Source organism: Acinonyx jubatus, chromosome C1, assembly GCF_027475565.1.
Source record: "Acinonyx jubatus isolate Ajub_Pintada_27869175 chromosome C1, VMU_Ajub_asm_v1.0, whole genome shotgun sequence".
Lineage (NCBI taxonomy): Eukaryota > Metazoa > Chordata > Mammalia > Carnivora > Felidae > Acinonyx > Acinonyx jubatus.
In genome coordinates, this window is record NC_069381.1 from 9,640,757 (window position 1) to 9,667,861 (window position 27,105).

The 27,105-nt window shown below is 44.8% G+C and overlaps 1 protein-coding gene across 10 annotated transcripts in view; it reads left to right on the forward strand.

Moving 5' to 3' along the window:
• PRDM2 (PR/SET domain 2) overlaps window positions 1-27,105 on the forward strand; it is a 122,782-nt gene that overhangs the window by 44,413 nt on the left and 51,264 nt on the right. For 8 of the 10 annotated variants that reach the window (XM_053203912.1, XM_027060830.2, XM_027060824.2 and 5 more), the window contains 2 exons: window positions 1,045-1,197; window positions 7,312-7,438. In XM_053203912.1, the coding sequence (XP_053059887.1) occupies window positions 1,045-1,197; window positions 7,312-7,438 (280 nt within the window). Of the gene's footprint in view, window positions 1-1,044; window positions 1,198-7,311; window positions 7,439-27,105 lie in introns of those variants that run through there. The other 2 variants (XM_053203900.1, XM_053203907.1) reach the window with 2 other exon arrangements.

Here is a 27,105-nt window from a genome sequence, read left to right on the forward strand (position 1 = left end):
GGAGTCTTCGCTTCACATACGTAGGGAAGGAATGGAAGCATCGAGAGTCTTTCCTTTCTTTCCTAAAGAGAAGTAAAAGACTCATTTCTTTTGCTTTATTTTTGACAGGTCTATCACCAGTTGGTCCTGCAGCTCTAGTTCAGTGCCTAATCAAGTGTTTTTACGGTCTAGTTTGGGGGAAGTAAAAAAAAAAAAAAAAATCTATATATATGTGTGTGTGTGTGTGTACAAAGGTAAAAGTTAAAAATAGTTGCTAAATAGATTTTCTTTAAATTGACGGTATGAGAAGTGCTGGATGCGTGGTAGAGGCCAGTGGGGCGGGGACATTGACCAAGAGTGGATGATCAGGGCAAGTTTCTTGCAGGAGTAAGTTTGATCTGAGTCCTGAAAAGCGGCTTGGGTTTCCGGTCTTGGAAGGACACTGATATTTCCCGAAGTATGTTCCATGATACCTTAGTCCTGACAGATGCTTAGATGAGGTTTGGAGGGTCAGCTGCGTCTGCCAGGGCTTCGTACGCCGTCACTCACGTGGACCTTCGTACTGCACGTTCACTCACCGAAGTTCTTTTTCAGCCTTGCAGTAAAGGGACCCGCCAAACCGTGTGGTCTGGCAGGACCAGGCCCCTGCACTTGACTTGCAGAACAGCCCAGAACACTCAGGGGATTTGGGTGCGGTGGGGCATTGCTGGACGCTCACTCTTCTTCTCAAGTTCATGTAGGGACTAGGACTGTCACTCGTCTTTGTGTACATACGGTATTTGCAGAGCATTTAGAGATCATTAAACACAATTACTACAGTTGTTTAGGTTTAGGAGAGAAAAATGACTCAAGTCCAGATAGAAAAATGAGTAATGAGGATTATCAGTTTTGGATCTCTGTTTTTATCTTTTATTTTTCTTTTCTTTGCTGCTAATTTAGTTTCTGTGAAGCGTTTTGTAGAGTACTTGGATATGACGAAAAAGAGTTGTCTTAAAAGTTGAAACTGGAAACATTTTAAAGACATTTCTGTTTTAACAAAGGTGTTTACCTCCCCCTCCCCTCCAGGTGTATTACCCAAATTTGGGATGGATGTGCATTGATGCCACCGATCCAGAGAAGGGAAACTGGCTGCGGTATGTGAATTGGGCTTGCTCAGGAGAAGAGCAGAATTTGTTTCCGCTGGAAATCAACAGGGCCATTTACTATAAAACTTTAAAGGTAAGAGTGTTAAAGCTGCTCTGCTCTAGTCATTCTGCGTGCAGTTTTGCAAAAACTGTCCTCACTTGGGACTGACAAGAATGACTTTGCCGACCTTGAAAGGATTATATTTGAAAGTGGTTCATCAACACCTCGGAAGGTCTTTGTTTTAAATCTACAGTTGCCACCGCTTTGTGTGCGCTAAAGCACGAAGATCGCGTTAAGTAATTACACCCTGCCCCCTCGCAGAGACCAATGAGTGAGGTGTGTGGCAACTACTTCCCTCCTCCTACGAAACGGAGGCGTCACGAACGGGTCTGACTGGCAGACGTGTCGACTGTAAGCAGCTGTCGCCAGCTGCGGTGGTTCTGTGCTGACCGAAAACATGTACTTGGTCTTCGGTATAAGGCAGCCTTGGATTATTAGCTTTTCTCTTCTGTAGATGTGATTCAGAATGGAAATTAAACAGAGCGGGTTTCTTCTTCCTGCCAAGTTTTTATTTAGAGACGTTAATTGTTGAGATGAAAAGAAGAGGCAAATCATTTTTTAGAGTTTGTGGTGAGGTCACAGGTCACCGAGTGCATTCAGGGTACTGAGTACATTGGGAAGCACTGAGTATCGTCGTATTTCTGCAACAGGCGAGTCTGGGTCTTTGTCCCTGCTCTCAGGTTCTCTGGGAAGGCGAATCTGTACCGATCGTGCACGGAAATGTTCTCTAAAGAGTCTTACGGCTCTAAAGATAGATGATGATTGCTTTTTGGAATACATATGTTTACTAAAATTGCTGTAATTCACATTTCTGTTTATTCACTTCCATTTAAAAATGTCATAGGCTGGGGGACATTCCGTGAAAACAGATTATCTCCACGGAGTTGAAATCTCTCGATGAGCAAGCGTTGAAGACCGTGGTCAGCTTTGCAACATGCTGAAATTTGCCTGTGCGGGGGCACTAGGACTTCTGGAAGTTCAGTTAGCACGGAGCTGTTTAATTTTCCTCTGCTGTATTTTTCCTGTCATCTGTAGCCAGTGGGACTGCCCTTTACTTCAGATACACCCATGTCCTTGATTCTAATCCCTGCAGGAGATATTTTTCTGTGGTGTATTCTCATTTAAAACGTCTACAACCTTCATTCTCATTTTCTTTCTGCTGACGGTAATAGCGTGATTTCCTAGTAGGTACTACTATACGGTTTTGTTACACCGCAGTTTGAAATTGGAGTCAGGATTTGATTCGAGAATTCATGCGTTGTCTCTCAAATTTACTTAAAGTGAGCATTACATCTGGTTAAATCGAGGTAGGATCCTGGTGGAGATGAAGGGCGGGCGAAGGGATGAATAGGAGAGGATCGAGGGAGTAGAAGCGAGGTTCCAAGGGAGAGCATGTCCGGGGTGACGTTCCCTCGCTGCGGTTCCTTTGCAAGACTTCCGGTTAAAATGTGTTCACCTCCCTGGTAGCAAATCTGAGAAACAGTGAGAAGCAAGAGAGAATAGTGTTTGGGAGGGTGAACTCTGAAGCCCGACTGCTGGATTAAATCTGGGCTTGCTGTGTGACCCAGGGCAAGCCATTGGGACTTTACCTAGCCGTGCAACCGTAGGCAGCTCACCTTTCTGTGCCTTAGTTCCCTCATTTGTAAGATACAGAGAAATACAGTATCGACCTCACGGTGTTACCATGATTACATAGGTCAGTAGAGGTAGAGCTCTAGAGCCTGCTCAGGGCTAAGTGCCGGCTGTTATTTTTGGTGAGGTGGTATAATGCCGTGGTTAGGAGTGGGGACCCTGGAGCAGACTGGCTTGTGAGTGAATCTGGGCTTCTAGATGTGCGAGCATGAGAAGTTGCTTACACCGTTTTCGTTTTCTCCTCTGTAAAAATGGAGTTAATAGTACAGTTAACACGTCTAGGTGTCGTGAAGGTTAAACGAGCCACTGTAGGTGAGGTTCTGTGAGCAGTTCCTAGCCTAACCGAAGTGCTCCCAAGCTCACGACTACCACCATTCTTACCTGTCTCTGTCTGAAGTGACATAGTTCTATCTTTGCAGACTTCCCCCGGTCCTGACCTTTGGTGTTTGCTCACGTATGCGCAAGACCTTTCAGATTCCTTGCTAGTGATTATCTGACTACAGTCTTCCGGATAAAGCTTTCTGTGGGTTAGGTTTTGTAAATGAAACTACATGTGATGTTCTTCTTGGCTATGTATAGCCTCCTCAACTATTACCCAGATAATTAGGAAATCTCAAGACTGGTTTTGTTTGTAGTATGATGAGAAACTATTTTAAATTTCTGAAAGTTAGTTGTTAGCCTGTCATCCATTCATTCATCTCTTCATTACTTTGATAAGCATTTATTGAGAGTCTACTGTGTACTAGGTGTTCTCCTGTGATAGTGAACAGGACAGTCTCTGGTCTCCTGGGACTGCAGTTTATGGCAGAGGAGGCAGATAATAAACAATGAGTAAAATGATAATGTTGTGAAATTACATAGTTATACATATATATATATATATATATATGTATGTATATCTCCATCCCTCCTCGTGGGTCAGGGAAGACAAGACAAATGTGAAGCCCCCCTCCCCACCCTTGTACCATGGGAAGGAGCCAGGCACACAGAGATCTCTGCAGAAAGAACAGTCTAGGAAGAGGGGCCCCGGTAGAAGCAAAGGCCTTGAAGTAGGGATAAGCTAGACTTTTTTTTTTTAAGGAATAGAACAAAGGCCAGTGTGGCTAGAGCGAGGAGAGGAATGATAGATGAGGCTAGTGAGGTGGCCAGGGGTCAGATCAGGTGCGGCCTAGTGGCCTGCAGGGAGAAAGGTGACTTTCAGTCTTCAGTTCATCCATTTGAGAGTTGAGGCGTCTGATCTGTGACTTTGAAGAGAGCATATGTTGGGGATAGATTGTAGGTGGCTGAGCGTTGACGTGCTTTGTGTGTTCCTGTAATTCTGGAGGATTTCTCTTATTTTGACCTCGTGTCAGGAATATTTATTGGAACCTTGCCTCTTCCTAATTGGTCTGGTAAGATTTCAGGTTTATATTTGCTGATATTTCGATAAGAGAGTGTGCTTGGTTCTTCTGTAAGCCTGTCAGAACCCAAAGGAAACACTGACAGATCTTAAAGTCGTCTTGTTGTTGTTTTGTTGAACATCAAAATACAATATACAAAAAAGAGGTTTTTTGGACTTTAAACTTTACTTTTTATTTATTTGTTTATTTATCAAAAAGAATTTTTTTAGATGTTAATTTATTTTTTGAAGGAGAGGGAGACAGAGTGTGAGTGGGGGAGGGGCAGAGGGCGAGGGAGACACAGAATCCGAAGCAGGTTCCAGGCTCTGAGCTGCCAGCACAGAGCCCGATGTGGGGCTCGAACTCACAAACCACGAGATCATGACCTGAGCCGAAGTCAGATGCTCAACTGTCTGAGCCACCCAGGCACCCCATCAACTTTACTTTTTAAAATGTGGGTTTGTATTTAATGTGTTTAGGACATAATTTTTCTTCTCTGAAATTTGACTTACAAAATCTTAACTGTGCTCTTATAAATAAAATAAATAGATTGTTTTCCTGTTCTTAAAGGTCTCTTGTGTAGCTGTTTTACTACGAAGTTGGGAAGGCTGTAACTCCATAATACAATAATCTCCCACTTGCTAACAGTTTTGCAGGTTGTTCAACAGCTAACAAATCGGGTTGCTCTTAACCTAGATATTCACCAGCTCATTAGCTATTTAGACATGTTACATTAGATTTAAGAACAGATTCTGTTGTGTTTTTACATTGTGTGCTTTGCAACAAAGGCGTACCGTCCTAAATGAAGAGTTTGTGTTGTTTATCTTCACACAGTTGCTAGTACAGTTAGTACTGTGCAGAAGATTGCAGTGGATGAGCAAGGAAACTTAAGCTCAGAGTCTGGGAGGTGTCTTGAAAATGCCCAGTGGGTGTCTTGTAGCCGTTGTTCCTGTTATGCTGTTTAGGTTAGGAATAAATTTGGAATAACTCTGCCTCCCTCCTTTGCATGTTTCTTTTCTTACTTTGGTCTTATTGAAGTCCTCACTTGCTTATATGAACCCTAATCATTTCAAATATTACAGGATACCACCATTTCATAACTATGTGGCTTACAAAATAGTAGAGAAGCAAACTATACATTTGGAACTAGAAATAGCTAACTTAAATAAAAAAGCCTGTCCTTCAGCAGAAACAGATTTAGCTCATCAGAATGCCAAAAGACATCTGTAATGATTACTTCAACTCATTAAAAGCCCATATATTAGATTAAGTTTTTTTGGTTTAGGTGCAGCTGATTCAAGAAGGAAAGGAATAGTACATTGGTTTAAAGATGAGAAAATGGCAGGTTTTAGCCTTCTCTGGGGGAGCAAAGAAACAGTCGTTATATTCTTTTAAAGAATTCAGAATATCTTAAATTTGGACTATATAAACTGAGTTTTGCAGAGAAGGAAACAAAGTAATGTCTACTTTCAAGGGCTTTATCTAGATGGGAAGGTATGTTCAAATGAGGAGCTATGCTGTTTCTCAACAGGCATCTCCGATGGAATTCACCTGCACTTAAGAACAGGGCCATCGCCTTCCATAATCATAGTGCAGTGATCAAAATCGGGAGGCTAATACTGACACAATATTTTATTAGCTAATCTATACACCTTTTCACATTCTGTTAGTTGTTCCGTTCAGGTCCTTATAGGAAAAGAATGCTCAGTTGCATTCAGTTATAATGTCTTGTCAGTCTCCTTAGTTTGGACAGTACTTCAGTCTTTATCTTTTATAACCTTTCAGTTTTGAGAGACTGGTCAGTTATTTTGTAGAATGTCGCACAGTTTGGGCTTTTCTTAGGTCTCATGATTAAATTATGGTTATGCTCTTCAGGCAGAGATCTCCATAAGTGATGTTCTTTTCTGTGCGTTATGTCAGGGGGCACATGATGTTGATTTATGTAATTATAAGGATACTGTTTTTCCCTTTGTAATTAATGAATGTTCTATGAGGAGATATTTTGAGACCATGCTAATAGTCAGTTACACCCAAAATTTACTTCCTGGTTTTAGCATCTATTGATGAGTCAATTATTACTGCACTGATTGCCAAATGGTGATTTTCGAATTCCATTATTTGTTTTTCATTGATTAGTTGGGATCTACTTTAAGGAAGAGCTTTCCTTATTGACTTCATTCATTTATTTGTATCAGTATGGGCTGATGGATTCTGACTTTATTCAGTGGGTTTTACTTGGAATTTTACTTGTATTGTTACTCTTGGAACTTTCTGAATAGATGAGTCATTGTGCATAGATGAGAAACCACTAAGCCATTCCTTAAATTCTGTTGAGGAATGCGATGTGTCCACACTCGGTGTGTTTTTTTCTTCAGGATCTAGGCGTAATCAGCATGGTGGTGGTATATGTCCTCGCTACTCACATGGCTGTTAAGAGTTAATGTTTTAGGGGCATAGTACCTGTGAGGTACTTTTAGGAATTTAAAAGTTGTCTGGTGCAGAGGGCGAGGCAGTGGCTTCTCCCTGGGCTCGAGCAGGTCGGTGGCAGATCCTAGAGAGTAGAGTGCGCGGACGCCTGCGTCTTCCGTGCCGCCTCTTACTTTAGCATTTCCGTGATCTCGTTAGCTGTGCGTTTTTAAACGTGCAATGACATACACGTCTTCCTTAACATGCTGAACTTGCTCTTGGCATCCGAAACGTACGCTGGTAATTAATTAGCGTTCAACACTTCTCTTCCCAAAGCACCTGGTTCTGTTAAATTACGCTTTCTATTTCTCATCAGCTCCGATTTCGTGGGCAAAATGGTTCCGTGTTTTATTTTTCCTTCTGCGTGGGCAGTCGTGAGGCTGCGAACAGTGAGCTGCTTCGGTAGTGTAGGACAGTTTGGAGTGGACGGCGGTCGCGCCCAGCCAGGTTCGTAGGTCCGCCCGCGCGGACCCGGGGGAAGAGGAGGCGGGCCGGGAAATGAGGTCCTCCCTCCAGCAGAGGGGCCCTGCCCGCGGCCGCCAAGGGTTAAGGAGCCCTTCCTGCCGGGCTGGCCTGGCTCGCCGCCCCAGCTGGGAGCGCCGCCCCCGCCCCGCCCCGCCAACAACCGCCGCTCTGATTGGCCCGGCGCCTGTCTCTTCTCTCCCCGCAGCCAATCGCGCCGGGCGAGGAGCTCCTGGTCTGGTACAATGGGGAAGACAACCCCGAGATAGCAGCTGCGATTGAGGAAGAGCGAGCCAGCGCCCGGAGCAAGCGGAGCTCCCCGAAAAGCAGGAAAGGTAGGAGCCCGCGCCGCCCCGGCTCCCCCGCCGCCGTCGGACCGGACCGGGCCCGGGCTCGGCCGAAGCCCGCGGCGCTCCGTGACCTTCTCCGGCCCGGCGGCCCGGCCCCAGCCCGCGATCCCGGCCCCCGGTCGTCCCCCGGTCGTCCCCTCCCTCCTCCCCTCCCCAGGGCCGCTGCTGAATCACGGCCGGACGCCGCGCTCGGGCTCTTGGCTAACTTGGGGCCGAGAAGCCGGGCGCGCAAAAGTGAGCGGACCGAGAGCCGGGAGGGTCGGCCGAGGGCTACTTGTCACTTCGCTCGGAACCTCCGGAATAGCCGCACTTGCGGGAGGGAGCGGCGGCCGGTCTCTTCCAAAGCCCTGCGCACCCGGCGTATTCTTAGCTTTTTTTGTGTGTGCCGTTCGCCAGCGAACGCGTCACGAAATGTGTTCCGAGGGTGACATTTCCAGGTCTGCAGATTCGTGCGGCCAGGGCCGGGCCGGGCGCGCGGCGGCGGGTGCGCTCGTCTCCGGGGGCAGAGAGCGGGCCGGGCGGTCCGTGCCCCGCCGCTCTGTCCCCCGCGCTGCCCCGGCCCGGCCCGGCCCCGCCCGGCCCCGGACGGAGCTGGGCGCCTCGGCTCGGAGCCGCGCGGCGCCGGGCCCGCCGCTCCTCACTGCCCTCCGCGCGGGGCCGGGCCGGGCCGGGCCGGGACAGGCCCCGCCACTCCTGTCCGCCCCGGGCCGGGCCGGGCCGGGCCGGGCCGGGCCGGGCCGCGCCGCGCACGATTGCAACACTTGGGGTGGGTGAAGGTCTGAGCGCAGCAGACCTCGAAATTAGGCCAGTAACAAAATGGAAGTTGAAGACTGTGCCGTTTTGTCACTTTTGACTCAACTCTAATAGTTTTAGTTTGTTTTACGATGTTTTCGAACAAAAGGCAAAGCGTAGTCACACTTATAAGGGGGAGGGGATAATTTCTGGGTAGGAAAATAGTTTGGTTGGATGTATCATATTTCCAGCTGGCATTCGGACACGTTGGGATTTTTTTTTTTTTAATGACGAATTTTAATGTGAATTCGCGAATCTTTCGTAGAGCCCAGTTTGAATATAAGCCAAGGCACGGTATGGTAGTTTCGTACTAATATAAATCCTTTTTTGCTCGTTTTTTTTTTTCCCCCTTTTTTTGGCCTGCTTTAGGTCTTACGTAAATTTTTGTAGTCATCAGAACTCTCGAGTTCGTCCTTTATTCAGAACATTGCCAAGTGAGTTGTGGAAGTCCGATTGTAAATAAAATCATAACATAAACCTAATTTTGGAGGAATGTAAAAATAATATTTGAAAACATAGGCAAGAACTTCATTCTGATTTTTTCCATTACATATTCTCTGTATTTCTCAGTGTAATGTGAATACAGCTAACTCATCCCAGGAGACAGTTGGTGGGTCTTTTATTCAATACATGTTTTTAATTTACTGAATGTTATTTTTGTCACTCTTTTAGGTCATTAAATGCTTTGATCTTGAATCAGATGATCAGGGTCTAGAAAATTCCTAAGTGTTTTTTCTACTGTTGTAACTGAGTTTTACAATTTTTGTTGATTTTAGGCTTAGTGAATAATTGTTTACATATTTTAGTTCCTTTATTTAGTGTTCTTTTTGTAAGTGATGCCACCAGCCTCTCCAGGTAAGTTGCGATTTATTTGCAGGGACTAGAGTTTGAGGGGAAGCGGAGATCTTTACTTTGCTAAGCATAACTAGTCATATATTTAGATACATTCATAGCTTATTCGCAGCTTCTCTCAGGATTTTCTCTGTTCAACATACTTTAGTGTGCGTGTTTAGAACATTTCATCATTTTCTGCTTTTTTATTTATTCCTGAATTTTATTTTCTCTTCTTTTAGATGGATGTGGAAGAAAAAAAAAACACCTGAAAATAAACTTTCTGTTTTATTAGTGATAGATGAATTTACACATGTTCATTTTTATACATGCCTCCATTGCTGGGTTTTCCTGTTGAGTGAAGTAGTTTGTCCTTAACTCTGGGAAGCCTATAATCCACTGAGTCTTAGGTTTTAATGAAAATACTTGCATGAAGCTTACTCTTGGAACTTAACAGTCTGTTTTGAACCACTTACTGGTAGAGTCCTGAAGTTTAAGAGAGTCAAACCTTTTTTGCTTTTAAGTTAAATACTGTGAAAGCTAATTTATTGCTTGCAAAGACCTGAAACGGAGAACTGTTCATTTTAACTCGGTTCTGTTTAGGTCTTATGTGTGACCTCAGACACTTAAATAGTTTTGCAGGCAGTGATGTCAGAGAGTTAATCGACATAAATTTCATCCAGTAGCATGTTAATTTAGTAATTCTGAAAGCCAGATGTTGAAGGCACGCAGCTGACAGGTAGACTGACAGTGGCCTTCGCTTCATTTTGGTTGTGAGGCCGGCAGACAGAAACAAAGGGCTGAATTCTTCAGAGTTCTGGGCCTCGGCTCCTTTGCATGACAGCTGCTGTGCCTACAGCTGTGCGATGCATGTGGTGCCTTTCAGAATTCATCACATCGCTAGTGGGTCATGAGGCGTGTTCTGGGCAGTAAAAAGCCCTGCTTCCTTTACAGAGTGGCCTCTTCTCTCTGTTTTTGTCTCTCTTACTCATTCATTCATTTGTTCCTTCATTCATCTAATGTTTCTCTTCTTTTTTAAAAAATTAAAAATAAATGTTTATTTCTGAGAGAGAGAGAGACACACAGGCAGACAGACAGATCATGAGCAGGGGAGGGGCAGGTCCAGAGAGGGACACAGAATCCGAAGCAGGCTCCAGGCTCCAGGCTCCGAGCTGTCAGCACAGAGCCCGGTGTGGGGCTCGAACTCACAAACCGTGAGATCATGACCTGAGCTGAAGTCGGACGCTTAAGCGGCTGAGCCACCCAGGTGCCCTACAACTAATGTTTCTTGAGCCCCTGCCGTGTGCCAGGCGCTCTGCTAGGTTGTATGGTGTGCACTGGTGAGCAGAAAAGAAGCAGTGGCCTGGAGTCTAGTTGGGGGAGACCAACATTAAATCTGCGAGTTGCTGATCAGCGCCTGGATGGTTGGCATGGAACAGGCCCTCAATCAATATTGGTTGATTGGCAAACAAAGACCCACACAAACTTGTAGCGAAGGAAGAGAACACAGTGTTGTGAGAATACAGTTCATATTGTCTCTGACCAGGGAGCGTGTAGGTTTGCCATGGGCCAAAGATGTGCATACATTGGGTATTTCAAACTAGAATTTTGGATTCTCAGCTTTGTTATTCAGCCTAGCTTCTTACATGTCTGAGCAGCCCGTTAGGAGATTGAGCATGAGAATTTCTTGGATGGGACAGATCAGCCTTTCCAGGTAGAGAAGAAGGGAGGGCTTTTAGTGTCAGATGTTTCAGCGATTTCGACTTGAACTGTAGGAAGATTATAATCTGTGAAGTAACCTAGAACGTATTTCCAAGGATTTACCGTCTTCTCGATTTGTGCAGTTACTGTGAGAAGAGATGGAATTTGCGTGTTAGCAGTAAATAATGACTGTTGGCAAAAGTGCTTTTAAAGTACAGAACGTAAGAGCAGGATCCGAATGTGGTGTTGCCCTGCTGTCTCTTGGCTACAGAAGATCCTTACCTGAAGTTCTTTTCCCCTAAGGAAACAATAGCGGCTCCCACAGATGGGCTTAGTGGAAGGAATGCAGAACTTGGGGCTCCGGGCTTTTGACCAGGTGTATCACTGGGGAAATCGTGTCACCTTTCTGGGGGTCCAGTTTCCATAGCTTTAAAAATGGGCGTCCTAACGCGGAGTAGTCTCTGTGCTACCTAACCTCGTGGGGTTGCTGTCAAGAACAAACGAGATCATACAGAACAGCCTGGCGCACGCCTGTCCGTTGGAGCAGTAAGTGCCACCGATGGAATGTGGCTGACAGTTCGTGTTTCTTGCGGAGGAACTACCGAGTTTGTGACTCATTTAATCAGCTGGTATTTGTGGAGGATTTCTGTAAGCCCAAAATAAGCAGCGGGCCTCTCCACTCCTGTTTCCCATGGCAGAGCCTAACTGTGGCCCTTCACCCTTATTTTAGGCCTACTGCTACCCTTTTCGTGCTCACAACAGATTCGAGAGAAGGAGGTATTTCTACACTTGATCTTAGCCGAAAGGCCGAGAAGCGATGAGGAGGTATTTCTAGCAGCAAATAGTTTTGATGCCTGATAGCTGGACAGTGAAGGAGGCAGTTTATACCAGAAGCGGCAGTGAATTGGAAGAGTATATATAGCTCCTTAAGGTTACCCGAGAGTCTTAGAAGAACGTAAATAGTCCCTGAGAATACCAACTAGTTTATAGTATTTATCTAGGTGACTCGTAGTACTCACAGAACAGTTAGATTATAATCCGTTTCAAGAGGAAATCTTTCACGTATCTCTGTAATCAGAGTCATTCAAGTAAAAAACCATGGTACCGGGAAGAACACTTAAAGTTTTCTATAGTTGCACATATTTCGAATTCTTTCTTCTCCAAAGGTGACAAAGCCTATATACACACTTGAATGGGAGGTAAGAGAGCCACATGCAAAGTGTCTTGGTCTGAGGCCATTTAAGGAAACAAAGTGTCTGGGCAACAGGGAAGGAGAAGGGGACTCGGCTGGGCTCCCCGGGCGGTCTCTTTCCAAAGGGTGGAGGGACGAGAGTGGGGAGGATGTGCGCAGAAGCCCTAGGGGACTGTCAGCAGGTCGGAGAAGTGGCGGAGGTCTGGAGGGTCTCCCTGATGTGACAGGCATTTGCCGTGTCCGACACTGCTAGGTGCCCAAGTTACAGCGGAGAACGAGAACGGCCAGGGTTTCTGCTCTCGTGGAATATATGTTCTAAAGAGCAGGGGGATGAACAGTCAACCAATGAACAGTATGAGTGTTGTCACGTTTCATGTGTATGAGACACGGTGTGACTGTAGATGGGTAGCCAGAGGTGGCCTTTCTGAGGCTTTGGCATGAATGACACAGGGGTGGGCCCGGGCAAGTTCAGCTCCAGGGAGAGGGACCAAGCTGGAGGTTCCGTCAGCAGTTGGGGAAATTTCTTGCTGGGGTCGGGGCGGGAGAAGGGAGGTGGTGGGTGCATGGAGGGGCCACTTAGAAACCCGCACAAGTGTGGTTGTGTCATGAAACTCAGCTCTGTAAATGGACGTATTGGCCTTTGTTTCTGCCAGGCACTCACTGCACTTAGTGGCTGGATTGGTACGGAAAATTAGAGAGATGAGTAAAACATTCAGGGAGGAGCTTTTCATCCATCTTAACGTGGCTCAGTGCAGGTCAGGCTCACTAGGTGTTCCAGTCTGCGTGTGTTGGGGGGGGGTCCTGGGTAGGGAGGGGGGCAGGCGGGAGGACGTGCTGCTGCTGTGTAGTGACGAAGCAGCGCACAGTGGGGGGGGGACTTGTAGGAAGGATATTGAGGAGGGAAGGAGGAAAGACCAATGCATGAGTTGGGGAAGGAAAAACTCGGGGGGACACAGGAGGTCACGGGTCGCTGCTGGGCAACAGGTAAAAGACAGATGTGGCAAGAGGCTTTGACGGAGGCATGGAGCATGCTCCCTCCTGGGCACCGGCCCATGGGCCTGCAGCCGGGAGCCCCAGGTAGTGCTGTGCTCTCTCCCTCGGGCATTCCTGCTCAGCCTCTACTTCTGTGGTGTGCACACCTTCTCCGGAGGAGGAGACCGACACTTAGCGAGGTTGGGTAACTTGTCCAAGCTCCTTGCCGGTGGCCGTCAGCGTCAGAACTTGAACCCAGGTTTTCCATGCCTTTTCTTCTACAGGATATGCTGCTTTTCGTCCAGGTCTCCATGGGGCGGGCAGCAGCAGCAGATGTGACAACACTGGTTCCGTTTAAAGTTAAAATTAAGGAATATGTGTAGTAAAAGCTGAGAGGACAAGGGTACTTCGGTGGTGTTTGCCGCCCTGGTGTCTTATAGCAGCCGATGGCTCTTTTTAATGTCTGTTTATTTTTGACGGAGAGAGAGAGAGCATGAGTGGGAGAGGGGCAGAGAGAGAGAGGGAGACACAGAATGGGAAGCAGGCTCCAGGCTGAGGTGTCAGCACAGAGCCCGACGTGGGTCTTGAACCCACGAACCACGAGACCCTGACCTGAGCTGAATGAAGTCGGACGCTCAACCGACTGAGCCACCCAGGCACCCCCGGATGGCTCTTTTTGAGGCTCTGGCCAAAGCTGAAGGGCAGAGGCCTGTCTGAATGATGGATGCCTGGCCGTGGTGCCTGAGGATGATGGCAGATGGGCCCTGAACCTTGTGGGCATCTGGTGGGCAGGTCCTGTGCCTACTTCAAGGGCACTCCTTGGTAGTAGTTCTTGTTTGCTTGTAGGGCACGGGCAGTTGGAGGTGGTGACTTTCCTGTGGAAATGTGGCCTCAGCATTAAATGCTTGCAAGCCTGCCGTGTTGAACCCAAGTGAGCAGTGTCCTGGTTGGTCCCCACGATGGCTCTCACTTGTCTTTGGCTGAGTGATGCCTTTGCTGAGCGTTGGGTCCCATCTCTGATGGTTGCGTGCCAGGTTGGTCCATGTTGCTGTTCCCATGGCCTGTCTTTATTTTTTAATTTTAATTAAAAAAAGTTTCTTTTTTAATCTTGAAGTAATCTGTACAGCCAACGTGGGACTTGAACTGAACAACCCCGAGGTCAGGAATTGCATGCTGTTCCAAGTGACCCAGCCAGGCGCCCCTACGGTGGCCTCTTTTTAAAAGCTTGATACAGTTTTGGTAGTTTTTCAATAGTTGGAGACAGGACTTTTTTTTTTTTTTTTTTTAATTTCTAATTCTGTTGCTACGGATTTGCTCCAAATTTAGGTAATAAATTGGTCGGTAGCTTTGTACCTTTCATGTTTGCTATGTATAACCTTGTTCATAGGGAAATTAAGTGGATTAACTAGAATTTTTCAAAGCCTTTTGCACATTTCAACTGTAGTTCAGTGGATGAACTTGGAAAAAATCCTAATACATGCCATGATTAAAAACTGCTTCAAACATCATAACTGAGCATATTAGGAAATCTGCTGTGCTCCGTGTGTACTTAGGCTGTTATTCTGGGTCTCCTGTCCATATATAAATTGGAAGGTAAAATTTACCCTGATCCAGAAGATAGATTTGATCATGACTAAGTTTTCTAAAAGGAAAAAAGAAATGAGACCCTTAATGCAATGAGCTCAAAGTAGTTTAGTTGATACTAAAAATTTAGTTGTAATTTGAAAGTAAAAAAACAAAACAATTTTCCGTGCTTTCCCTAAATCGGAGTACTAGGTTCTTTTTCTAAATTACAGATGAATTGTTGTTTTTAAAACTCATGGAGTGCCTCCTTTCTGAACTAGGTGGTTTCGTGTTCTGGTTTACAGAGGGGCTATTGCACACATGCGCTTAGTAGAATTACAGAAGGGACTATAGTTGTATATGTGAAGTTGCCTGTGAAGAAGTGAGGAATTGGGTAAATACTCCAAGGACACCGTGATGCAGGTTAAACGTTAGTAGTTCTCCAGACAACCTTAGGCTGGAAGAAGTGTTTGCCCGTGTTGGTTTCAGATAGGCTGGCGTGCTCGCGTGGCACTCACGCTGTCTGTTCACGTTTTACATGCTGCCAAGGAGAGTTCTAAAGTTTGATTTGATTGATGTTAATAAGCTGGTTGACACAGTTTAGGGAATCTGAATGGAGAAGGAAGAGTTACTTGAAAACACTACCGTTGTTTCTCAAAGTAAAAAAGATGAATGAATACTGAAAGCAGCCGTTTCTCGTTATTGCCACTCCGATTCAAACACGGTCAGACCTTACAAGGGTTCTTGGCTGGAATTCATTCCTTCTGATGTATTTTGATTCGGACCTATCTCGTGATTTGACATTTAACCTGCGCATCCCGTCGTTATGTGTCGAGTCGCTGCTTTCTGTTAATGGCGGGAGTGACGGCAGTGACTCCGTGAGTGTGTGTCACACGTGCCTGGCCCTGTGCTTGGTGCTCCGTAGACAGCATTGCTGATGCTCCCAGTAGCGCGGCAAGGAGTGGATCCTTTTCTGTAGATGAGGGAACTGGTGCTTGGGGCGGGGGTTATGTGGTTGGCCCAAGTTCACGTGGCTCCTACAATATTTGGCTCTGTCTTGCCTAAATCCAGTGTTTATTCATAGTGTTCCTGAGTGGGACAGCTATACTGAATAAGTAGCAGTGTTTTATAAGGCTTTACTAATTAGCCAGGATGTATTTTCACTACTCACTGTAGAATTGCCCACTTTAATCCTGAATAATCAGGCAGTGTGATTAAGTGAAGCCTTTGGTATTAGAAAGCTACCTTATGGTGAGAACTAATGCCTTCAGTTATTTTTGCTTTGGGGGTTTATGGATTGAAGAGATTTATTGTGTTCCTTTGAGCACCTCAAACAAACAGTTTTTAAAAACCCTAACATTACGTTTTTGTCCCTTGTTAGCTGTTGTTTGTTAAGTGTTTTTTTAATGGCATTTGTTGGTTTGGGCTTCAGATGAATGGGATTCATTCCATTTTTCTTAAGTTGTACATTGTTTTTGAAGTCATTTTAGAAACCACAAGAACAGAGAGAGACATTGCCTTGGCCTAGGTCCCTGCGCAGTGTGGACGGTGGGCAGGGAGGAGCTCTTTTCACTTCGTCTTATTGGTGATTTCAAGATGATGATGTGTTGTTCTGCTTTCTTCTTGGACCAGTGTGCTTTTGTGGAGAATGATGGGCTCTTAAACTGAATACAATATAATTTTTAAAAAGTTTTCTTAAGCTGAGTGTTCTGGATCATTAACATGTTTTAATTTACGTACACTCCAAAAATTAAATCTAGAAACTGATGGCAAGTGCAGTTCTGATTTGTTGTGGGGTTAAATCATGCTTATTGTTAGTTTCTTTCACTCTTACGATGTGACACCAACAAAAGAGAGGGACTTTGTTTTATTTATTTTTTTTGTTTTGTTTTGTCAAAGTGTTTATTGGGGTGGAGGGGGTAGTAGCTTTTTTATTTATTAAGAGGAGCTCATTTGAACTGTTTGAAGCAGCACTTTGTTAAGAGACTTTGTTTGCTGTTCCCATTCTAGTGGCTTGACTCATTTAGGAGGAAAGGCATGAAAAGAAACAGCGAGAAAGGAGTTGCCCTAACCTGTCCTTGTGCACTCTTGAATTTTCCTAACGAGGGGCAGGGGGTGGTTTCTTAATTGTAATTATTCCACCGCAGAGTCTTTGGAACATGTATGCGTATATGTAAGAATTTTGAAACTTCTTGAGTTTGTAACAAAATGTAATACAGCCTTTTCTACCTGAACTTGTTTTTGAAGTTTATTTATTTTGAGAATGAATGAGCGTGAGCAGGGAAGGGGCAGAGAGAAAGAGAGAGAATTCCCAAGCGGACTCCGTGCTGCCAGCGCAAAGTCCAGTGCGGGGCTCGATCCCGTGAACTGTGAGATCATGACCTGAACCTAAATCAAGACTCAGATGCTTAACTGACTGAGCCACCCAGGTGACCTTACCTGAAACTTTTAATAAGAGTATTTACTCTGTCCTTAAAGATTTGGTCTTTTTAAAAAAACGTTTCTTTATTTTTGAGAGAGCGAGCTGGGGAGGGGCAGAGAGAAAGGGAGACAGAATCCCAAGCAGGCTCTGCACTGTCAGCACAGAGCCCAACTTGGGGCTTGATCTCATGAACTGTGAGATCATGACCTAAGCCAAAATCAAGAGTCGATAATTTAATTAACTGAGCCACTGGGTGCCCCAAGATTTAGTCTTTAATCCTTAACACCCCACCCCCACGCCTCAGACACACATGGTAAACTGGACAAAACCTCCGCTTTGTAATCTGTGCTTTCATTTTCCAAAGGCATTTTCCTTTCTGTTCTGTCCTTTTTTTCTCTAAGTTAGGAGGCACCTTTGTTTTAAAAGGTTAAAACTTGGCACATATATTAAGAAGGGTTATTAAACGTCTTGAAGGGCTATGGGTAAGAGACTAGAAAATTCCCAGCCTTCTGAAGCATCTGTTGTATCTATTTCCACTTCCCATTTTTTTGTAGCCACGGACCCTGAAATTTAAAAAAAAATTTTGATGGAAATTTTCATAATAAGCTGGTACATGTATAGTTATTTTAAGTATTATGTTTATATATATATATATATATATATATATATTTAATGTTTATTTATTTTTGAGACAGAGAGAGACAAAGCATGAACAGGGGAAGGGCAGAGAGAGAGGGAGACACAGAATCTGAAACGGGCTCCAGGCTCTGAGCTGTCAGCACAGAGCCCGACACGGGGCTCGAACCCACGGACCGTGAGATCATGACCTGAGCCGAAGTTGGACGCTTAACTGACTGAGCCACCCAGGCGCCCCTGTTTTAATATATTTTATTTTTTTATTTTTTATATGTTTATTTACTTTTGAGAGAGCATGCGAGCAGGGGAGGGGCAGAGAGAGAGGGGAACAGACAGACAGAATCTTTGACTAGTTTCAGAGGTTAGAGACTTATTGTAATGATAAAATCATGATACTGTGTGTGTGTGGTATATAAAAATACCAGTTTCTAAAATAAGATTATGATATCTAAATTCCTTGCAAATTCAGTACTTTAAAAACTTTCGCTTACAGGCTTTGATTAATTTAATCAGTGTCTGAATGGTCCAAACCTAATTTGCTGGGTTTAATAAATTAAATGTGTGACACCAGTTATGTGTAGTTGCAGAGGATTATCTTTGCTTTGGTTAAAAAGAAAACCAGTGGATGCCTACTTAGGCTAAAATGCCTCCCCCCCCCCCCCCCCCTTCTGTTAAAGCTGCAGTGACAGTCTTTCCCCTTGTCCTTCTAATCCTTCCTATTGCTGCAGTCTTTTGTAGGTTTCCTGAGACACCACCTGCCACAAAAATGAAGACAGACTGGTTTGTTTTGTTCACCGGTGTTTAGAACCCCAAAACCAATCGTGCAGTGTTTGAAGTGGCGATACAGTTTGGAACGGGCAACAATGCAGTTCCTGTGCCTTCTGTTATTTTTTTCCTACCGTTTGGCTTCTTAGGTTCAGATTTCATTCTCTTGCCAGTTTGAGGTGGAGAGTATGCCCTTTCTGGTTCTGTTGGCTGTATTTTTGCTTTTAACATATAAGATCTTTAGACCCTGTTTCTCTGTGCAGTCAAGCGACTGCTGGTTTTAGGCAGAACGTCTGAGGATCCCTGTGAGGGCTGAGGGCTTCTACCTCCACCCCCTGCCTCTGGTACCTTCTCTGTGAGCCTAATAATGTTGGCATTAGTGTAGACCAAAGTCTCACATTCATCTCTACCAGGTTTATGCTGCCCGGGGTTTATGCTGTGGGCAGCGTGGCGCTGGTTAGCCGCAGCTCTGATCTTTTACACACGGAACTCTCCGGAACTCTCCTCGTGTAGTTACATATTGTGGATTGTAATTTTTGTAGGTTTAGCAATGGGGTCAAAATTAGAGTGTCTCTCTCACTGGCATTCAAAACAAATAATAAAAGGGAGTAACTATAAATCAATCTTGGAGTTTTGAACAGGGGGCTTAAAATGCCAAATTTGTCTTTAGCAGTTATATTAGCTGCTAAATACATTGTCACAGAAAGTCTTCCTTGCGTGTGATCACGGAGTTGATAACAAGATCAAATTTGGGTGTGAAGCTTAGTATCTATTTATAGTTTTGGGGTGCACTCTCTCGCTCTCAAAATAAACTTAAGAAAAAGAATTCAGGATTAAAAAAATGCAAATTGGGGGCACCTGGGTGGCTCAGTTGGTTAAGCAACTGGCTCTTGATTTCAGCTCAGGTCAGGATCTCATGGTTCATGGGTTTGAGCCCTGCATTGGGCTCTGCACTGACAGCTCCAAGCCTGCTTGGGATTCTTTCTCTCCCCCCCTACTCTCTCTGCCCCTTCCCTGCTCACTGGTTTGCTCTCTGTCAAAATAATAAACATTAAAAAAAAAAAAGAAACCTTAGAAATGGAAATTGCTGTCTGTGTGTCATGGTGAATTCAATTTATGGTTGCAGTAGAGGGTAGAATATATTAAAATCAAGAAAAAATGATGCTTAATTAAAACACTTTCTGACCCTCTTCAGTTTTAGAGAGACAGGATCCTCTGAATCTCATGGGCAGTTGTCAGAAGTGCATGGAATTGGTAAACTTTGTTTTTATAGTGACTGATTGTTGTGCTATGTCCAACTTAAATTTCTGTGCTAAAGTACATGAGTGTACTGCTTGGGCTTCGTTATTGCTTCTGTATTAGATACAGCTTGATCAATACTTTGCAAACGGGTAACCTGCTAAAATGAGCCTGAATCGTGTGTGTCTGTTGTGGGGAGGCGAGCAGGGAAAAATTGCTGACCCAGCTATACCTTTGAGTTCCAGAAGATGTACAGCACGTGGACTTCATTGTGGCATGCCAGAACACGGCCTTGGAATCGTGAGGCCGGCTTCATATCCTGGCTCCACCTGTTAATAGCAGTATGACTTTGGACACGTTACTCCACATGTTTTGATCTTCACTTTACTTGTTGGTAAAATGGGGTAAGATCTGCCTTGTGGGATCACTGCGAGCATTAAGTGAGAGCCTCATAGGAATATGCCTGCACACTGACCTTGGTCCCATCTTAATTGGTGGGCACTGGTACAATTAGCTCCGTGGTGACTCTGCCGTGCTTGGACTTATCACGGCACTTCGAAAAATAAAGGAATAGTTCCAGTATCTTCTAACGTGGCTTATTGAAATCCATCTGTTTTGCTTCGGTGACATGAAGTGGATTAAGTCGATTGAAAATCAGGTAAGAGGTAAGATGTTATTTGGATCTGCAGCTGGGGACACACCATGGCCCTGGAGAACTCCTCATGTGCTAGAGACCCGCTTTTCTCTCAAAAGCTGTCTTGTTTAACTAGTTACCCAAACTGGGACACCTGTGGTTACATAGAGTGGTGGATTAGATAACTCCTGGAATTTGATTTGTTGCGTTTGCCTGGGCAAAAGTAAACATGTTTGTTGCCTAAATGAAGTGTTTGCTGTTTTCTTCTCGTTTTTCTGTCACCTCTCTGTGGTCGTAACCACTCGTGACTACCATACTGTTAGGACCAAATTTCATGCGGTTGACATTTTGGGTGTATTTTGGATACGTTTCCTTAAACATTAAATGATCAGACCGCCTTGAAAGTAAATGTGCGGGAGCAATTTCCGTGCTGCACATGACAGATTAGGAAATCTGTCACTTCACATCTCTCTGGATGTGCAGTCAGGAAAAAACAAAAATGTGAAAGAGTCCTTTTCTTACAAGTTACCAGTAAAACCGACAAGACCGTTTTAAGAAAACAAATGCCCCGATTTTCTCTGCGGCAGTTTTCTTGAATAGTCTAAGGAGTTGGGGTATTTTTCAGGGATCACACAGGTGTACCCCTCCATATGCACGTTCACATAGACTCAGAACTGAACTTGGTGATGACGTAGAGGTCTCTGGGTCTCCAAGTGTATTTATGTCTCTGTGTGACCACCTGGAAAGAGGGGCCTTCACTGTTGCCTGATTTTCAAAGGGGTCTAAGGTTTCTTTCCCAAAAGATTAAGAACCACGAAGTGAGCTGGTATGTTTAGACAGTTGGTTGGAAGCAATAAAAAAATCAAGGTTACAGGTTAAAAAAAAACCTGAAATGTACCTTCAGCTTCTGTGGGAGCATTACTGCATATTGATGGGAGCATTAGTGAGTGTTTGAAGCACTCCGTTCAACCTCTGTCCTCATCCGGACTCGCACATTTCCATAGTGATATCTGGGTGGGATCGTGTGAATCACTGTATAGGACAAATGAACAAAACAAATGGATGAATTCGGGATTGTTAGTGGAAGCAGAATGTCATTGTTTTCCTAAGAAGGAACATATGCTGACAATTTAGACTTGTGGGCGTGGGGTTTCTGAAATTTGTTTAGTAGAATCTCCTGTGGCTAATCCTTACAGTTGGTTCCATTGAGTCTGTGTCAGGCACTGTGCAGCGTTCTTTTTATGCATTGTCAGATTTACTCCTCCTGGTGACAGTATCAGGTAGTGGTCACTAGTGTGTCCATGGTTTGTTCCTGTCTGCCTTAGCCAGGAGTATTTCTCCTTAATCATATCATGGCCCAAGGCTGTGCAATATCGTTTTAGTTTTGTGGATTTCAAGTTGTGTGAGTTTGTGCCCTTCAGGAACCTGTTTTAATCAGAGTGCCACCCCAACAGTGGGGAGGGACAGGAGAGCCCATTCCAGTGTCTTAGATTAGTTGGGGTCAGACCATCTGCAGGAAAGATGTGTGACTTTGGGGGCACAGGAACCTTTTGGGAGCAGGTGAAATGTGACTGGAGTGAGAGGGAGGCCCTTTCTCCTTGCCTTGGGCACCGGCCTGGGAGGCAGCCGTTTAAAATCCTAGTCTTCTGTGAGCCCTTCCTCCCAAGCTTCTTTGTTCCCTGGGGGCGTTATTTTACCCGTGTGTTGGCAAAAGATAGAAGCAGCATCGAGTCAGGATGATGTGGCCTAACCCTGGGACACCAGCCCTGAGAAGATTTTAGTGTGTCTGAAAGGCTGTCATCTCAGGCCGCACTCCTGAGGAGGGCCCAGCTGCGCCAGGGGTCTTCCCTTTACCTGGCTGGCCGGCGATCTACATCATCCCCTCCCCTGTCTCTCTCTGCCCCTTCCCTCTCCCTCCCACCTCTCTGGCTCTCCCTCTTCCTACCTCTCTCTTCCCTTCCCCTCCCTTGTTTTTATTTTTAATGAGATTCAGATTCTCTTGAACATCTCTTCCGTTCAAAATTTGCTTCTTGTTGACATTAGGTAGAGCCTTTCTGCAAAGGGGCTTGGCTTTTCACAGAGTTGGGCATAACTTCAATTTTAAGTTATACACACACATACACCCACCCACCCTATATAGCTCTTAACAAAGTGCTTTGTAGATAATAAGCACCCAGGAAAAAAATCCAAATACTTGTGCTTCACCATGGTTCCAGAAACCTTACAAAGTATGTCAAGGAAAAAATTCTAATCTTGCAAGAATTGAGCTAAATTTGAACAGTAGTCTGATACATGCTAGTGCATCTGAGTGCGAGATGTGTTGTCAAATAGGCTGGTTAGTGGGATTTTGTTTTTAGGTGCAGATCTTAGGAGAAAAAAATCTTGAACTTAAATGTAATTTGTGACCATAATTTATGAGGAGAATACATGTTAGTTCCTTCTCTGCTTGTGAATCTCTAAAAGACAGCATTTTGAGTTCTCCGAGTAGGCAGATTTGTGCTAGTTGGTGCACATGCATGAGCCTCCAGAGGTCCAGGCTCTGCTCCGGTGGAGTGATGATGTGTCCGTTCACAAGCTCTGATAGAGGCACATCTGCAGGTGTGGCGGAGGCCAGAAGACAGTTGAGGTCTTGGAAAGAAGGGAATGAGATTGCTCCGCTGTAGTGATGAATAGTCTTAAGAACTATACCCGAATAAAATGTCTCACGGTAGATCTAAGTGAGGAGTAGTTTAGTATCTCTGTAAATGGTCTTATTTTCATAACCTGTTTCTTAAACCTCTATCAAAACGTGGCATATGAATTTTGCACTTTTAGGAGAAGCAATATAAAAGCCAGGAAACCATACGCTCATGATTATCATGGCTGACTGCCAAAACATTGACCCTTCGCTTACACCTGGGAGGCACTCAACACGATTATTTAAATTAGCTTTTTGGTTTAAATAAAGATGGGTGTCATAACCATGAAGATGGGTATCATAACCGAGTAAACATAAAAAAGACATAAACAAGAAAAAGAATACAAGGTATGTGGCTGCTCAAAAGGAGGAGGGATATTAAATTTTTGTTTGAAGCAATGTGATGCACAGGGAAAAGAGTTGAAGACCCACCAGAAGGTTAGCAGTGGCAGTTTGAATGCTTACGCAGTGTCGTCTGTTGAATGATGTCTCTTGTGACTACACCCCCTTTAAATGTGCGTCTGTTGTGGATTTGGTGTTTCTGGAGCTAGTGCTTGTTTTCTGGACCCTTAACAGCAGGTGTACAGGTAGGAGATAGAGAACAGAGGAGCACTTCAGTACTTCCTGCCGTGTAGACAGAGTGGACAGTTGAGACCTTTTCCAAATTGTATGGGTATAAATGGCATATATTAATCTCAATCCATAGTGGCCATTTTTCAGTTGCCTCATTAATTTTGCCTTTGTTAGTCATTTCTTTCAAAAATAATGTATTCATTTATTTTTTGCATAATAGAACCAAATGTTCATCTAGAAAAGTTAGAAAATATGAACACATAAACAGGTCTCCTACCTTCACCAATAGTCTCATTGCTGGGAGCCACCTGCCAGCATCCTAATCTTCTTGGTTTACATCTGTGGATACATTGTAGCCTGATTTGATTAATTAGTGCTGTGGCTTGATCATTGTTCCTGTAAACATTTCTGTAAACAAATCTAGAGAATTATCTTAAGTGTGGTAATTGTGTCTTCTTTCAGATTTATATCTAGATTTTATTTCCTGAAAGTATTTTTAATCTAAATGGCGCAGTTAATTCATCCGGATATAGAATTGTAAAATTTATCATAAATGACTTTCCTTTTAGCTGAGGATAACCAGTTCTTGAGGGTGTGGCTGTGCGCTCTGTTTTACCAGTTGCCAGGCTCATGTCGTCACCACCTCCCTACCTAGTTCCCAGTCCTGTTTGTGTGGCCTCCGGGGACTGACACTTGAATTTAAGGTTTTTACTTTGTAGTTGCCCATTCACTTTTTATATGCAAGGTTTTCAGACTTTAGATACATTTTCTCCCTGTAAAATAAAAGCTACTGAAGATCCTTGAGAAGAACCCTAGAAATTAAAATAATTATAAAGAAAAACAGGCTGGCAGCTTGTTTAAGTTTCAGGGGTATTTGGTTAGTCTCTAGACTCATTTTGTTCATGCCACAAGACTTTGAGGTTCCGAACAGTATAAGGAAATTTAATGCTTTCTTAATTTGAATTTATTAAAGTTTATTTGGGGAGCCTCTTCTGGTATTTGGATTTATCCAGTCAAAGCCACTAAAAGCCTTTTTTAGAGAAATTCAAAGCTCCCTTCAGATGTGATCCTTGCTGCTACTGCCATCAGCCTGGCACTTGGAAGAGTTGCTGGCTGGACCCTCCACAGGGGCAGAGGCTGTGCGCACCCCCCCCCCCCCCCCCCCCCCGGCGCGACACAAGCATCCCAGGAATTTACACCGGGATCTGCAGCACTGAAAAATCCAGAACTTTTCCATTGTTTCTGTTGGAAGCAAAGCCTAGAGCCCTGTTTTAATACTATGAGCAATTTAAAACCAGAGAGGTTTTATTTTCGTAATTTGCCTCTGGGATTACAGACAGCTCTTGGAGAGCTTAACTCCAGGAAAAGGTTGAAATTGTGCCCGAGCTGCTTAACAGAATTTTTTTTAGTGTCAGGTACATTTCAAGTTACTTTAAATATGAAAGAAATGTATAGAAAATGGAGAGCATATTTCATAAAAACCAGTTGCTGCACAGCATCTTGCCACTTCAGAGCGTTCTGCCCAAAACACCGTGGGGCAGCAGGGCTAGGCCCCCAGTAGCTCGGTTTCCCCCTGAGACCCCCTTGGGCAAGCTGTAACGTTCACCCTGACCATCTGATGGACACACCCCGACCCGTGTGCAGCTTGGCCGACCTTTGCGGGTGCCTTTCTGGCTGTGGTCTTGGAGGCCCTGCTCTCACTTTGGTCCTGCTGCGCAGCTTCCCTGTTGCCCAGATTGTGACTTCCGTGGACGTCCAGGTTACTGAGTCATTCATTATCTTCTTGTTTTCTTTTTTAAGCATATGTTACAGTGGTCTAAACGGACTGCTGATTCCTTGTGGAACACGGACTGTCATATGTGTTTCTGGCTTGTGTCCTCTGTACCCATCACACCAACTGTAGAGGGTTAACTACCCCCAGATAGAAAACAAGGGCTGGGGGTCTGACTCCCTGCCTCCCGTTACCAGCTCACATGGCACGTTTTGGCCATTCTTTCAGCCCACGACTTGGCTGTTACCTTTGATGCCCCGTCCTCACTGCGTGGTCTGTTAGAGTTCGTGAGTGTGTGTGTGTGTGTGTGTGTGTGTGTGTGTGTTTCTTTTGATCCTATAAAGAAGTCATTTAACATGAACTTTATGCCTTTTAAGTAAAAAAAAAAAAAATGTTTTAAGTAGTCTCCACGACCGGCGTGGGACTGAACTCAGGACCCTGAGATCAAGAGTCGCATGCCCTACTGCCTGAGGCAGCCGGGCGCCCCTGAAATTTATGCTTTTTTCCAAGCAAGTGTTTTACCTTGCCCGTGAACTCTGATTTACCTCTACAGCAGGTGTTCTGAGAGTTGCTGTCAGTGCCAGGCCAGCCTGCTGCCATGGAAGCCACACCCTTGCCTTTCAAAAATTTGAAAAGCTGTATACTGACTTTATAGTTTTATGATAAAGTTCTCAATGTAGCTTGCAATGAACATGGCACTATTATCTTTCTTTTTTATTTTATTATTTTATTCTAGAGCGTGAACAGGGGAGGGGGCAGAGGGAGGGAGGGAGGGAGAGAGAAAGAGGGAGGGAGAGAGAGAGAGACAGACAGACAGACAGACAGACTGTCTTAAGCAGGCTCCACACTTATTGTGGAGCCCGATGTGGGGCTCGATCCCACGACCCTGGGATCATGACCTGAGCTGAAATCAAGAGTTGGACGCTCAACTGAGCCACCCAGGTGCACCATTATCTTTCTTAGGGTGAAAAAATTAGGACCCAGAAAGTATTACTCATAGTAAGGCTTCTGGAACACAGGAGACAGATTAGTGAATTGGGTGGGAATAAAAATCCCAGTTTTGCTGCCAACTTGCTCTGAGATTTTAGGCAATTCATACAATGAGATAAAGCTTTGAGAAGCATTTTTGTGGAGTTTGGGGAGCAGACTAAGATCAGCTTTAAAGGCTCCTTCTGTGTCAAATCTTAGGGTTCTTCTTCCTTACCTTTTAACATAGCCATTATTTCCGTTATTCCATGTCTGTTCTGTTCTCTAAGATCTGTACCCTCCGCTCAGCTGAATACTTTGTTGAAGCCTTTCTCCAGCCTTGTACGAAAGCCCCCGATCTTCAGATTTCCTATAAGGGACCCACTTGTCTGAGGGCAGGAAGAAGAGGAAGATTCTGCAAAAAAAGTGGTCACAAAAGGAGATCGTACGTAAATGGTGGTGTCATAAGGCTGGGGAGAGGAATCTAAAGAATGTAAGACCCACGAAACTGTCAGACACAAAAGGGGGAACTTGAGGCAAATGAAGCCTAAAGAGATTTCGGGTTTTGTAATTATGAGATCAGGGGGAACCGTGGAGAGTGGATCTTCAGTGGAGGGGAGAGGACGAAGGCTCATTTGCTGAGATGAAGGGCTGAGCGAGAGGTGAGGCACCAGAGAGAGGCAGGACGGGCACAGCCCGTCCTTTGGGGAGTCCTTCGGGGAGTCCGTGGTGGCTCCAGTTCGGGGCAGCTCATGTTCTCCATGACCTTTCATGGTAAGAGCTCAGAGACGGGGCCTCGCCTGGTGCGGAATCAGCTGTGTATCTGAGTAAGGTGGTGAGCTCCCTCAACAAAGATCAGATAGACCGGCTTCTGTGCGCCAGTACTGAATTCTGATATTATACGTAGGAGTTGGGTAG